Source organism: Coloeus monedula, assembly GCF_965178545.1.
Source record: "Coloeus monedula genome assembly, chromosome: 39".
Taxonomy (NCBI): domain Eukaryota; kingdom Metazoa; phylum Chordata; class Aves; order Passeriformes; family Corvidae; genus Coloeus; species Coloeus monedula.
The window spans coordinates 990,604-1,004,027 of NC_138819.1; the positions used below are offsets into that span (position 1 = coordinate 990,604).

At 67.2% G+C, this 13,424-nt stretch overlaps 1 protein-coding gene across 1 annotated transcript; it reads right to left on the minus strand.

The window, feature by feature from the left end:
- Positions 1-5,112: 5,112 nt before the first annotated feature.
- On the minus strand, positions 5,113-12,827 carry LOC309584410 (red-sensitive opsin; the record flags this gene model as incomplete). The annotated part of the gene is made up of 6 exons (XM_082300412.1): positions 5,113-5,226; positions 7,129-7,368; positions 8,607-8,772; positions 9,457-9,625; positions 10,888-11,184; positions 12,716-12,827. The coding sequence occupies 6 exons, from the start codon at positions 12,825-12,827 to the stop codon at positions 5,113-5,115; spliced, it is 1,098 nt and encodes a 365-aa protein (XP_082156538.1).
- Between the last annotated feature and the right edge of the window lie 597 nt (positions 12,828-13,424).

Consider the following 13,424-nt stretch of genomic DNA (forward strand, 5'->3'; position numbering starts at 1 on the left):
GGGGGCAGGGGACAGCCATGGGGACAGGGGACAGCCATGGGGACAGCCATGGGGACAGGGGACAGCCATGGGGACAGCCATGGGGACAGGGGACACGGCTGGGGGCTTGGGGACATATCAGAGCCGGGGGACAGCAGAAGGGACAAAGCCAGGACATCACTGGGGACATTGCGAGGGCCACGAGACATCGAGGGGACATCGAGGGGGACAGGGGACATCGAGGGGGACGGGGACATCACTGGGGACAGGGACGGGGCCCCCGTCCGCCCCTCACCTGTCAGCGCTGGCGGGGCCTGGGGGGGGTCTCGCCGGGGGGGGCCCGGCCGCCCCCCCTGCCCGGGCCACACCTGGGGACAGCGGGGACACCTGAGGGGACAGCGGGCACCGGCCCCGCCCCCGGGGCTGCCGGGGACAGCAGTGACCACCAGTGACCGCCAGTGACCGCCAGTGACCACCAGTATCTCCTGGTCCCCCCCGATCCTCCCACTAATTCACAGTCCCCACAGTGCCCCCAGTTTCCTCCAGCCACCCCCCCAGTAACTCCCAGTAACTCCCGGTCCCCCCAGCCCCCCAGTTCCCCCAGTAACTCCCGGTCCCCCCAGTTCCTCCAGCAGCTTCCAGTCCCCCCAGTCCCCCCTAGTTCCTCCAGTAACTCCCAGTCCCCCCAGTCCCTCCAGTCCCCCCAGTTCCCTCCAGTCCCCCCAGTTCCCCCCAGTCCCCCCAGTTTCCCCAGTCCCCCCAGTCCCCCCAGTTCCCCTCAGTCCCCTCAGTCCCCCAATTTCCCCAGTTCCCCCAGTTCCCCCAGCCCCCCCCAGTTCCCCCAGCTCCACCCAGTCCCCCCAGTTCCCCCAGTCCCCTCAGTCCCCCAGTCTCGTCTCGCTCCGCCCAAGCCCCGCCCCTCCTGTCTATCCCGCAATCTCAGCCAATCAGCGCTCTCGAGGGGCGTGGCCAGCGCGGAGGCCCCGCCCCCGGCCCTGCGGCGGCGCGCGCGGACTGCGCCAAACGGGGGGCGGGGCCTCGGGGCGGGGGCGGGGCGTCCATCTCCATATATGGGTAAAACCACGCCCACCAAAACAGAGAAAACCACGCCCCGCGCTTTAAACCCCGCCCATATCGGGAACGCCCCGCCCCCAGCGCGGCACAGCTGGGCACACGTGGGCTCCCAGTGCTCCCAGTAACTCCCAGTAACTCCCAGTCTGCCCAGTGAACCCCAGTAAGTCCTAGCGACCCCAGTAAATCCCAGTCCATCCCAGTGTTCCCAGTAAGTTCCAGTGCTCCCAGTGACTCCCAGTGCTCCCAGTAACCCCCAATAACCCCAGTGACCCCAGTGATTCCCAGTAAAGCCCAGGAACTCCCAGGGACCCCCAATGCCCCCAGTAAGCCCCAGTTCCTCCAGTGCCCCCAGTGACTCCCAGCGAATCCCAGTGCCCCCAGTAACTCCCAGTGCCCCCAGCAAAACCCAATTCCAGCAGTTCCCCCAGTAACTCCCAGCTGCCCCAGTTCCACCAGTAATTCACAGCTCCTCCACCGAACGCCAGTAACTCCCAGTGTCCCCAGGGAATCCCAGTTAATCTCAGTAACTCCCAGAGCCCCAGTAACTTCCAGTTCGTCCAGTGTCCCCAGTAACTCCCAGCACCCGCGGTTCGCCCAGTAACTCCCAGGCCCTGCTCACACCTGTCCCTGTCACACCTGGGCACACCTGGACATCCCTATCACACCTGGACATCCCTGTCACACCTGGGCACACCTGGACATCCCTGACACATCTGGGCGTCCCTGACACACCTGGGCACACCTGGGCACACCTGGACATCCCTGGCACACCTGCTCACACCTGGGCATGCCTGACACACCTGGACATCCCTGGCACACCTGCTCACACCTGGGCATGCCTGACACACCTGGGCATCCCTGGCACACCTGCTCACACCTGGGCATCCCTGGCACACCTGGGTACACCTGGACATCCCTGGCACACCTGGACATCCCTGGCACACCTGCTCACACCTGGGCATGCCTGGCACACCTGGACATCCCTGGCACACCTGCTCACACCTGGGCATGCCTGACACACCTGGACATCCCTGGCACACCTGCTCACACCTGGGCACACCTGCTCACACCTGGGCATCCCTGGCACACCTGGGCACGCGTGTGCCCCCAGAACACCGGTGCACCCCAGTCCCCGTCACCCCTGGCCACCCCTGGCCCTCCGCCCTTCCCCCCTCGGGGTCACACCTGCACAGGTGCCCCCTCCCCCTTCCCCCCCTCCCCACGCACGCGCCCCCCCCACCTCCAAACCCCCCCTCGAGTCCCCCCCTTCCCCCTCCCCCCGCATCCTCCCCCTCCCCCCTCCCGCAGCCCCGCGCGCTGCCCCCTCCCCCGCCCCTCCCCCGCTCCCTCCGAGCCCCCCCGAGCCCCCCCGAGCCCGGGCCCCCCTCGGAGCCCCCGGAGCCCCCCCGGAGCCCCCGGTACCGGTCCCGGCCCATCGGTCCCGGCGCTGCGGCGCTGCCGGAGGCGCTGCGGGCCGGGGGCGGGGCCTGCGGAGGAGGGGCGGGGCCTCTGGGGGCGGGGCCTGGGTGGGGGTGGGGCCGAGGCGGGAGGACACGCCCACGGGGTGGAACCCCCCCCCCCGCCTCCGATGTCGCTGGCGGGGACCACCGGCGTTTGTCACCTCCCCTGTGTCACCTCCTGAGTGTCCCCTCCCCCATCACCCCTCCGTGCCACCCCCCCGTGTCACCCCTGTGTGTCCCCTCCCCCGTGTCCCCCCCACTGTCCCTCCGTGCCCCCCCCCCACTTCCCTCCCCCGTGTCCCCTCGGTGTCCCCTGTCCCTGGAGGGCCAGGCCCCCCTGGGGGGGACACAGTGACACGGGGGACACACGGGACGGACATGGGACAGAGGGGACACTGGGACATGGGGACGGACCAGGAATGCGGGACACAAGGGACAGAGGGCGTGGGGACACCGGGGACATGGGACACCGGGGACATGGGGACAGTGTCACCTCCGGCAGGAGAAACCCCCCTGTCCCCATCTCTGTGCCTGTCCCATCCCTGTCCCTGTCCCATCCCTGTCCCTGTGCCGTGTCCGTCCCAATCCCATCCTTGTCCCATCCCCATCCCCATCCCCATCCCTGTCCTGTCCCTGTCCCATCCCTGTCCTCATCCCCGTCCCTATCCCCGTCCCTTCCCATCCCCATCCCCATCCCTGTCCCATCCCCATCCCCGTCCCTGTCCCTGTCCCATTCCTGTCCCGTCCCTGTCCCATCCCATCCCCATCCCTGTCCCTGTCCCTGTCCCTGTCCCTGTCCCTGTCCCATTCCTGTCCCATCCCCATCCCTGTCCCTGTCCCCATCCCATCCCCTGTCCATCCCTGTCCCTATCCCCATCCCCATCCCCATCCCTGTCCCTGTCCCATTCCTGTCCCGTCCCCGTCCCTGTCCCTGTCCCGTCCCTGTCCTGTCCCTGTCCCTGTCCCATCCCCATCCCCGTCCCTGTCCCATTCCCCATCCCCGTCCCTGTCCCTGTCCCATCCCCATCCCCATCCCCATCCCCATCCCTGTCCCTGTCCCGTCCCTGTCCCGTCCCTGTCCATCCCCATCCCCATCCCTGTCCCTGTCCCATTCCTGTCCCGTCCCTGTCCCATCCCCATCCCCATCCCTGTTCCTGTCCCGTCCCTGTCCCTGTCCCTGTCCCATCCCCATCCCCATCCCCATCCCCATCCCCATCCCTGTCCCTGTCCCATTCTTGTCCCATCCCTGTCCCATCCCCATCCCCATCCCTGTCCCTGTCCCCATCCCCATCCCTGTCCCTGTCCCATTCCTGTCCCGTCCCTGTCCCATCCCCATCCCTGTCCCGTCCCTGTTCCCGTCCCTGTCCCATCCCATCCCTGTCCCATCCCCATCCCCTGTCCCTGTCCCATCCCCATCCCCATCCCTGTCCCTGTCCCTGTCCCATCCCCATCCCCATCCCTGTCCCTGTCCCATTCCTGTCCCGTCCCTGTCCCATCCCCATCCCCATCCCTATCCCCATCCCTGTCCCTGTCCCATCCCCATCCCCGTCCCTGTCCCATCCCCATCCCCATCCCTATCCCCATCCCTGTCCCTGTCCCATTCCTGTCCCGTCCCTGTCCCATCCCCGTCCCTGTCCCCCCCTCCACGTGCCTTTCCCGCTGGCCCCGCCCCTTTCCCGCCCTTCCCCGCCAATCACAGCACGGCGCGCGCCCCTCCCGCCCTTTTCCACCAATCAGAGCGCACGGGAGGCGTGGCCAGGTGCTATGACATCACCTCCATTCAGGCCACGCCTTTTCGCCCCACCCCCTGCTCCTGATTGGCAGCTTGGCTCAGGCGAAGATTGACGTCTCTATTAACCAATAGCAGAGCGGCGCGCAGCGGGAGCGCTTCGCATTGGCTGAGAGCCTGAGGGGGCGGGACCAGCGCCCGCTGTCGCTCCCCGGGGTCCGGGGGGATTTGGGGGGACACGGGGGGGGATGGGGGGGGTGACCACTTCCCAGAGGGGAACCCCCATGAAGAGGTGACACCGCCCCAAAGGCTGATGGGAAGGTTGGGGACCCGGGGGAGGGGTGGTGTGACCCCCAAAGGCGATGGGACAATGGGGACTCCCCGAGAGGGGACACTGGGGACCCCCAAAGGCGATGGGACATTGGAGATCCCCAAGAGGGGACATCGGGGACCCCCAGAGCCATGGGGACATTGGGAACCTCCCGAGGTGGGGACATTGGGGACCCCCAGAGCCATGGGGACATTGGGGACCCCCAAGAGGGGACACTGGGAACCCCCAGAGCCATGGGGACATTGGGGACCCCCAAGAGGGGACACTGGGGACTCCTGGAGCCATTGGGGACCCCCAAGAGGGGACACTGGGGACCCCCCCGAGAGGGAACAGCGGGACCCCCAGTGCCATGGGGACATCGGGAACCCCCCCGAGAGGGGACACTGGGGACCCCCAGTGCCATGGGGACATCGGGAACCCCCCCGAGAGGGGACACTGGGGACCCCCCGAGCCACGGGGCCAGCGGCGGGAGGGGCCAGCGGGCACGACGCGGGTCCGGGAGGTACAAAGCTTTATTGGGGGGGGGGCGGCGGGGGTCCCTACGCGGGTGACACGGAGGAGTTGGACACGGAGGAGACCTCGGTGCGCGAGGTGGAGACCTCGGAGCCGTCGTCCACCTTCTTCCCGAAGAGCTGCAGGATGCAGTTCCGGAACTGCGGGGACACGGGGGGGACATGGGGGGACATGGGGGGGACACGGGGGGCAGGGGGGACATGGGGGGGACATGGGGGGCATAGGGGGCAGGGGGGGCAGAGGGGGTTTGGGGGGTATGGGGGGTATGGGGGACATGGGGGGCAGGAGGGGCACGGGGGGGACATGGGGGACATGGGGGGCATAGGGGGCAGGGGGGACATGGGGGACAGAGGGGGTTTGGGGGGTATGGGGGACATGGGGGACATGGGGGACAGGGGGGGGCACGGGGGGGACATGGGGGGACATGGGGGGGACATGGGGGACATGGGGGGCAGGGGGGACATGGGGGACATGGGGGACATGGGGGGGACATGGGGGACATGGGGGACATGGGGGACATGGGGGACATGGGGGGCAGGGGGGACATGGGGGGCAGGGGGGGCACGGGGGGGCACGGGGGGGACATGGGGGGGCACGGGGGGCACGGGGGGCATGGGGGGGACATGGGGGGCACGGGGGGCACGGGGGGCACGGGGGGGCACGGGGGGGACATGGGGGACATGGGGGACATGGGGGGGACATGGGGGACATGGGGGACATGGGGGACATGGGGGGCAGGGGGGACATGGGGGGCAGGGGGGGCATGGGGGGGACATGGGGGGCACGGGGGGCACGGGGGGCATGGGGGGGACATGGGGGGCACGGGGGGGACATGGGGGGTATGGGGGACACAGGGGACACAGGGACAGGGGACATCAGGTCAGCCGGGGCCCCGAAATCGGGGCTCCCGTGCAGGTGACAACGCGCGTGGTTTGTGTGTGGCACCGGGGTGGCGCTGGTGGCACCTGGTGGGTGTCACCTGTGCTCGGGACCTGGCACTGGCACCTGTCCCTGCTCCGTGCCCTTCCTGCGCGTCACCTGTGCCAGCTCCCTGTCCCCTGTGCCTGCTCCACCCCAAAGCCCCCGGTCCTGGTTCCATCCTGGCTGTCCCCAGGTGTGCCCAGGTGTGTGCTCAGGTGTGCCCAGGTATGGCCAGGTGTGCTCAGGTGTGCCCAGGTGTCCCCAGGTGTGCCCCAGGCACACCCAGGTGCACCCAGGTGTCCCCAGCTGCATGCCCAGGTGCATGCCCAGGTGTGTGCCCAGGTGTCCCCAGGTGTCCCCAGCTGTCCCCAGCTGTCCCCAGGTGCACGCTCAGGTGTGTGCCCAGGTGTGTCCCAGTGTCCCCAGGTGTGTGCCCAGGTGTGTCCCAGTGTCCCCAGCTGTATGCCCAGGTGCATGCCCAGGTGTGTGCCCAGATGTGTGCCCAGCTGTCCCCAGGTGTGTCCCAGGTGTGTGCCCAGGTGTCCCCAGCTGTCCCCAGCTGTCCCTAGGTGTGTGCCCAGCTGTCCCCAGGTGTGTCCCAGGTGTGTGCCCAGGTGCGTGCCCAGGTGTCCCCAGCTGTCCCCAGCTGCATGCCCAGTTGTGTGTCCAGGTGTGTGCCCAACAGTCCCCAGGTGCATGCCCAGATGCGTGCCCAGCTGCGTGCCCAGGTGTGTCCCCAGCTGTGCCCAGGTGTGTCCCCAGCTGTCCCTAGGTGTGTCCCTAGGTGTGTCCCCAGCTGTCCCCAGGTGTCCCCAGCTGTCCCTAGGTGTGTCCCCAGCTGTCCCCAGGTGTGCCCAGCTGTCCCTAGGTGTGTCCCCAGCTGTCCCCAGCTGTCCCTAGGTGTGTCCCCAGCTGTGCCCAGCTGCGTGCCCAGGTGTGTCCCCAGCTGTGCCCAGGTGTGTCCCCAGCTGTCCCTAGGTGTGTCCCTAGGTGTGTGCCCAGGTGTCCCCAGCTGTCCCCAGCTGTCCCTAGGTGTGTCCCTAGGTGTGTCCCCAGCTGTCCCCAGCTGTGTCCCCAGCTGTGCCCAGCTGTGCCCAGGTGCGTGCCCGGGCGCGCCTCACCTGCCGGTTCATGAAGACGTAGATGATGGGGTTGTAGATGGTGGCGCTCTTGGCGAAGAAGGCGGGCAGCGCGGCCGTGAGCGGGTGGAAGGCGTAGCCGGGGTTGGCGGCGGCGAAGCAGGCGAAGAAGGTGTAGGGCCCCCAGCAGAAGCAGTAGGCCAGGATCATCACCACCACCATGCGCGACACCTCCTTCTCCGCCTTCTGCGTCGACTCCGACTCCTTCTGCTGCGCTGCCACCTGCGAGGGTACAAATTGGGGGGGTCACGGGGGTCCTGGGGGGTTATGGAGGGGTTATAGGGGGTTATGGGGGGTTATGGGGGGTTTAAAGGGGGTTAAAGGGGGTTAAAGGGGGAGGGGGGTGAGGGGTGACTCCTTCTGCTGCGCTGCCACCTGCGGGGGTACAAATTGGGGGGGTCACGGGGGTCCTGGGGGGGTGTTATGGGGGGGTTATAGGGGGTTATGGGGGGTTATGGGGGGCTATGGGGGGTTTAAAGGGGGTTAAAGGGGGTTAAAGGGGGTTAAAGGGGGAGGGGGGTGAGGGGTGACTCCTTCTGCTGTGCTGCCACCTGCGGGGGCACAAATTGGGGGGGTCACGGGGGTCCTGGGGGGGTTATGGGGGATTATGGGGGCAGTATCTGGGGTCTAAGGGGGGTTATAGGGGGTTATGGGGGGAATATCTGGGGTTTATAGGGGGAGATGTGGGTCCGGGAGGGGTCTGGGGATGTGGGGAGGGGGTCTTGGGGGGTTCCGGGGGGCTCTGGGAGGGTCTGGGGGGGTTATAGGGGGTTAAAGGGGGCTATGGAGGGTCTAAGGGGGGTTAAAGGGGGAGGGGGGGTGAGGGGTGACTCCTTCTGCTGCGCTGCCACCTGCGGGGGCACAAATTGGGGGGGTCACGGGGGTCCTGGGGGGGTGTTATGGGGGGGTTATAGGGGGTTATGGGGGGTTATGGGGGGTTATGGGGGGAGTATCTGGGGTTTATAGGGGGAGATGTGGGTCTGAGAGGGGTCTGGGGGTGTGGGGAGGGGGAATTGGGGAGTTCTGGGGTGTCCTGGGAGGGTCTGGGGGGCTCTAAGCGGGAGGGGGGGAGTGAGGATTTTTGGTTTTTCTTGGTTGTTTTTTTTGGTCGGGATTTTTGGGCTTTTTTGAGGCTTTTTTCGGGTCAGGATTTTTGTTTTTTCTTGGTTGTTTTATTTTTTTTGGTCGGGATTTTTGGGCCTTTTCGGGGCTTTTTTTGGGTCGGGATCTTTGGCCTTTTTTGGGGCTTCTTTCGGGTCGGGATTTTTGTTTTTTCTTGGTTTTTTTGTCAGGATTTTTGGCCTTTTTTGGGCCTTTTTTCGGGTCGCGATTTTTGTTTTTTTCTTGGTTGTTTCTTTATATTTTTTCCTCGGGATTTTTTTGTTTTGTTCCGTTTCCGTTCGGGTTTTTTTTTTTTTTGGGGGGGGGGAGGGAGGGTCGCGGGGCGGGGGTCTCCTCACCGCGCGGATGGCCATCCACACTTGCAGGTAGCAGAAGATGATGACGGCGAGCGGGAAGAAGCAGCAGCTGACCATGAGAGCCACCATGTAGGACTGCACGCCCGGGTCCGTGCTGCCGCTGAACACGTCGGGGCCGCACGAGGTCTTCAGCCCGTGGGGCCAATACCTGGGGAGGGGGCGGCACCGGGGGGGGGGGAGGTCACACGTGACAAAAGAGACCCCGACCCCCCCTCCCCAAACTCCTCCGGAAGGCGCCGAGCCCGCGGGACCCCGCGACAGCCACGGGGACCTCGGGGTCACCCCTAAAACTCCTCCGGGTCGCGCTCCTTGGGGAGGGGGTGACACCCGGGGGGGAGTGGGGGGGGGGGGGTCAGAGGTGACAAAAGGGACCCTCGGGGAGACCCCTGGGGTCCAACAGCTCTGGGGATCCCCGGGCCACCCCCAGCCCCTCTCGGAGGGCCAACGCCCGGGGAGGGAGCGGCGTTGGGGACACGCGTGTCACCTCCACGGCCCCCGCGGGGACCCCCCGGCACCCGGGGACCCCCAGACCCTCCCTGGGAGCCCCTCCCCTGAAGATGGGGGGGGGGGAACCGGTCCAGGACCCCGGCCCAGATCCTCAAACACCCCCCAAACACCCCTCAAACACCCCCTGGGGACACTCGCGTCACCTCGGGGACAGCCCGGGACCCCTCCCCGGAGCCCCGAGCCCCTCCCCACCTGCTCCAGCCGAAGATGGGGGGGACAGCAGTCCAGGACCCCCGCCCAGACCCCCAAACACCCCCCTGGGGACACTCGCGTCACCTCGGGGACAGCCCGGGACCCCTCCCCGGAGCCCTGAGCCCCTCCCCACCTGCTCCAGCCGAAGACGGGGGGCGCGGTCCAGGCGCAGGACCAGATCCACGAGAAGAGGATCCCGGCCACCGCCAGCTTCCCGTCGAACTTGATGTTCCCGAAGGGTTTGCACACCACGAACCAGCGCTCCCAGGAGATGATGGCCAGCGACCACAGCGCCGTGATGCCTGAAGGGCCGTTTGGGGCGCTTATGGGGCTGCCCCATAGCGCCCAGACCCACGGAGAGCGGCCCCGCAGCCCCCAGCCCCGTAAAGCCCCCCCCCCAAAGGCACCGAGCCCCTCCCGCCCAGTCCCCGCCGCGGGGAGATCGGCCGGGGACCGCAGCGATGGCCGCAGAGGGGGTGGGGGGTACTTATGGGGCTGCCCCATAGCCGCCAGCCCCACAGAGCACTGCCCCGGAGCCCCCAGCCCCATGACAAACGGCCCTATGGCCCCCGGACCCACATCTCCCCCTATAAACTGCAGGTACTCCCCCCATAGCCCCCTATAACCCCCCCGGGACCCCCCCTTGGCTGCCCCCCAGCCCTGCCCCGTATCCTTCAGCACCCCCTGAGGCTGTTCCCAGCTCTGCCCCACAGCTCTGCCCCACAGCCCGACCTCCTCCGTCACTGCAGGTACTGACCCTGCATCCCTGACCCACATCTCTGACCCACAACTCTGAGCACCCACATCCCAGCCCCACATCCCAGCCCCACATCCCAGCCCCACATCCCAGCCCCACATCCCTGCCCCACATCCCAGCCCCACATCCCAGCCCCACATCCCAGCCCCACATCCCTGCCCCACATCCCAGCCCCACATCCCTGCCCTATATCCCAGCCCTATATCCCAGCCCCACATCCCTGCCCCACATCCCAGCCCCACATCCCTGCCCTATATCCCAGCCCTATATCCCTGCCCTATATCCCTGTCCCACATCCCAGCCCCATATTCCAGCCCCACATCCCAGTCCCACATCCAGCCCCACATCCCAGCCCCACACCCCAGCCCCATTTCCCCCCCAAACTGACCACAAGCACTGACCACACACCCCACCCCACACCCCCAAACTGACCACAAGCACTGACCACACACCCCAGCCCCACACCCCCAAACTGACCACAAGCACTGACCACACACCCCAGCCCACACCCCCAAACTGACCACAAGCACTGACCACACACCCCACCCTACACCCCCAAACTGACCACAAGCACTCACCACACACCCCAGCCCCACACCCCCAAACTGACCACAAGCACTGACCACACACCCCAGCCCCACACCCCCAAACTGACCACAAGCACTGACCACACACCCCAGCCCCACACCCCCAAACTGACCACAAGCACTGACCACACACCCCAGCCCCACACCCCCAAACTGACCACAAGCACTGACCACACACCCCAGCCCCACACCCCCCCCGTCCCCCCAGCCCCCGACTGACCGCAGGCGCTGACGGTGTAACCCTCGATGATGCACATGGGGTGTCCGAGGATGAAGTAGCCGAAGATCTGGTTGACCACGCTGATGGTGCTGGCGATGACCGTCTCGCCCAGGTCGGCCACGGCCAGGTTGACCAGGATCCAGTTCAGGGGGTGCCGCAGCTTCTTGAACTTGGCCGTGGCCACCAGCACCAGCCCGTTGGTGAACACCGAGGCCACCACCACGAAGATCATCCACAGCGACGTCAGGTTGTAGACCCAGCGCGGCGCGATGTGGTAGTTGGGGCCCTCGAAGGGACCTGGGGGACACCGCGGGGTCAGCGGCGCTGGCAGCGTCCCCCCCGTCCCCTCCTGCCGCCCCCGCCTCCCTCCGCTCCTCACCGCGGGTGGTTTTGCTGCTGGTGGAGGTTGGGGTTTTGACCCCAAAACTCCCCCAAAGTGCCCCTAAAGACCCCTCTGTGTCCCCTCGTGTCCCCCCGCCTTCCCCGCACGCCTCCCGGCCATTGATGTACGTCGATCGCTGACCCCGAAACTGCCCCAAAACTCCCCCGAAACTCCCTCAAAACGCTCCCCCAGTGTCCCTCCGTGTTCCCCATGTCCCCCCACGTCCCCCTTGTCCCCCCGTGTCCTCACCGCTATCATCAATATAGGCTGCTGTGGGTGGGCTGTTGACCCCAAAACTCTCCCGAAACTCCCCCAAAACGCTCCCCCTGTGTCCCCTCCTGTCCCCCCATGTCCCCTCCTGTCCCCTGACATCTCCTCGTGTCCCCTCTGTCCCCCACGTCCTCACCACGTTTGGCGTAGGTTGATTGTTGACCCCAAAACTCCCCCTAAACTCCCCAAAACTCCCCAAAACTCTCCCCTAAATGCTTCCCCCGTGTCCCCTCGTGTCCCTTCATGCCCCTCTGTGTCCCCTCAGGTCCTTTCATGTCCCCTCGTGTCCCTTCGTGTCCCCTCAGGTCCCCCCCCCGTCCCCCCAGGTCTTCACCATTGCCGTACGTTGATCGTTGACCCCAAAACGCCTCCAAAATGCTCCCCCCACGTCCTCTGATGTCCCCTCGTGTCCCCTCATGTCCCTTCATGCCTCTCTGTGACCCTGGTGTCCCTCTGTGTCCCCCTTGTCCCCCCACGTCCTCACCGACACCGTCAGCATAGGCTGCCGTGGGTCGATCGTTGACCCCAAAACTCCCCGAAACTCCCCAAACCCCCTCCCCCCAAGTCCCCTCACGTCCCCCCAAGTCCCCCCAAGGCCCCCCACGTCCCCTCAGGTCCTTTCATGTCCCTCTGTGTCCCCTGCTGTCCCCCACATCCCCAATATCTTCACCGCCTGTGTCACTACCATTGGCAAAGCTCAATTATCGACCCCAAAACTCCTCCAAAAGTGCCCGAAACTCCCCCAAACCCCCTCCCCTCACGTCTCCTTCGATCCCTTGACATCCCCCCGTGTCCCTCTGTGTCCCTCGCGTCCCCCCGTGTCCTCCCACATCGCCACTGCCATCAACACCGCTTGGCGTACGTCCATCGTCGACCCCAAAACTGCCCCAAAACAACCCTCCCGTGTCCCCTCGTGTCCCTTCGTGTCCCCTCATGTCCCTTCACACCTTTCTGGGGCCCCTCATGTCCCTTCACGCCCCTTTCTGTCCCCCCCGTGTCCCCCCACCTCCCCGATCCCCTCCGCCGCGCTCCTCGCCATCGCCGCCGTCGTTCCATCGCCGAGCCCCGAACTCCCTCCAAAGCGCCCCAAAACTGCCCCAGCCCCGCGTCCCCCCGGCGTCCCCGCGGTGTCCCCGCGGTGTCCCCGCGGTGTCCCCGGTGTCCCGTCCCGCTCACCGCGCGTGTTGTTGCTGTTGGTGTAGGTGAAGATGCTGTCGCGCGTGGTGTCGTCGTCGTCGTGGCGCCGGCGAGCGGCGAAAACCGCCCCGTCCCAAGCGCCCGCCGCCATCGTGCCCAGGTGCCACCAGCGCCACTGCCCCGGCCGCCCGCGCCCCCCTGCTCTTATACCCCGCCCCCGCCCCCGGATTAGCCCGGACCCCCCCCCCCCCCCCCCCCCCAAAATCCCATCCCTGAGCCCTTAATTGGGGCCGCGGGGATGGAGGAAGAGGGGCCGGGCGGGGGGGGCCGCCCCGGGCTCACCTGAGCAGCCGGGGTGAGCTGATGGGATTGACGGCAGCGCTAATCCCCCGCTGCTTCCTGCGCTGTGCCCCCCCCGGGGGTCCGAGCTGCCCCCCCCGGGACCCCCGGCATCCCAACGGGACCCCCAGGATCCCAACGGGCACCGCCAGAAACCCCCGGGACCCCCCCAAACCCAGCGCTGATCCCCCGCTGCTTCCTGCGCTGTGCCCCCCCCCGGGGGTCCGAGCTGCCCCCCCCGGGACCCCCGGCATCCCAACGGGACCCCCAGGATCCCAACGGGCACCGCCAGAAACCCCCGGGACCCCCGGGACCCACAAGTGTGGGGCTGAGCCCCCCCCCAGGACCAGCGCCGGCCCCCCCGGGATGTGACACAGCCAGACCCTGCCCCACATCGGGGTGTTGAACC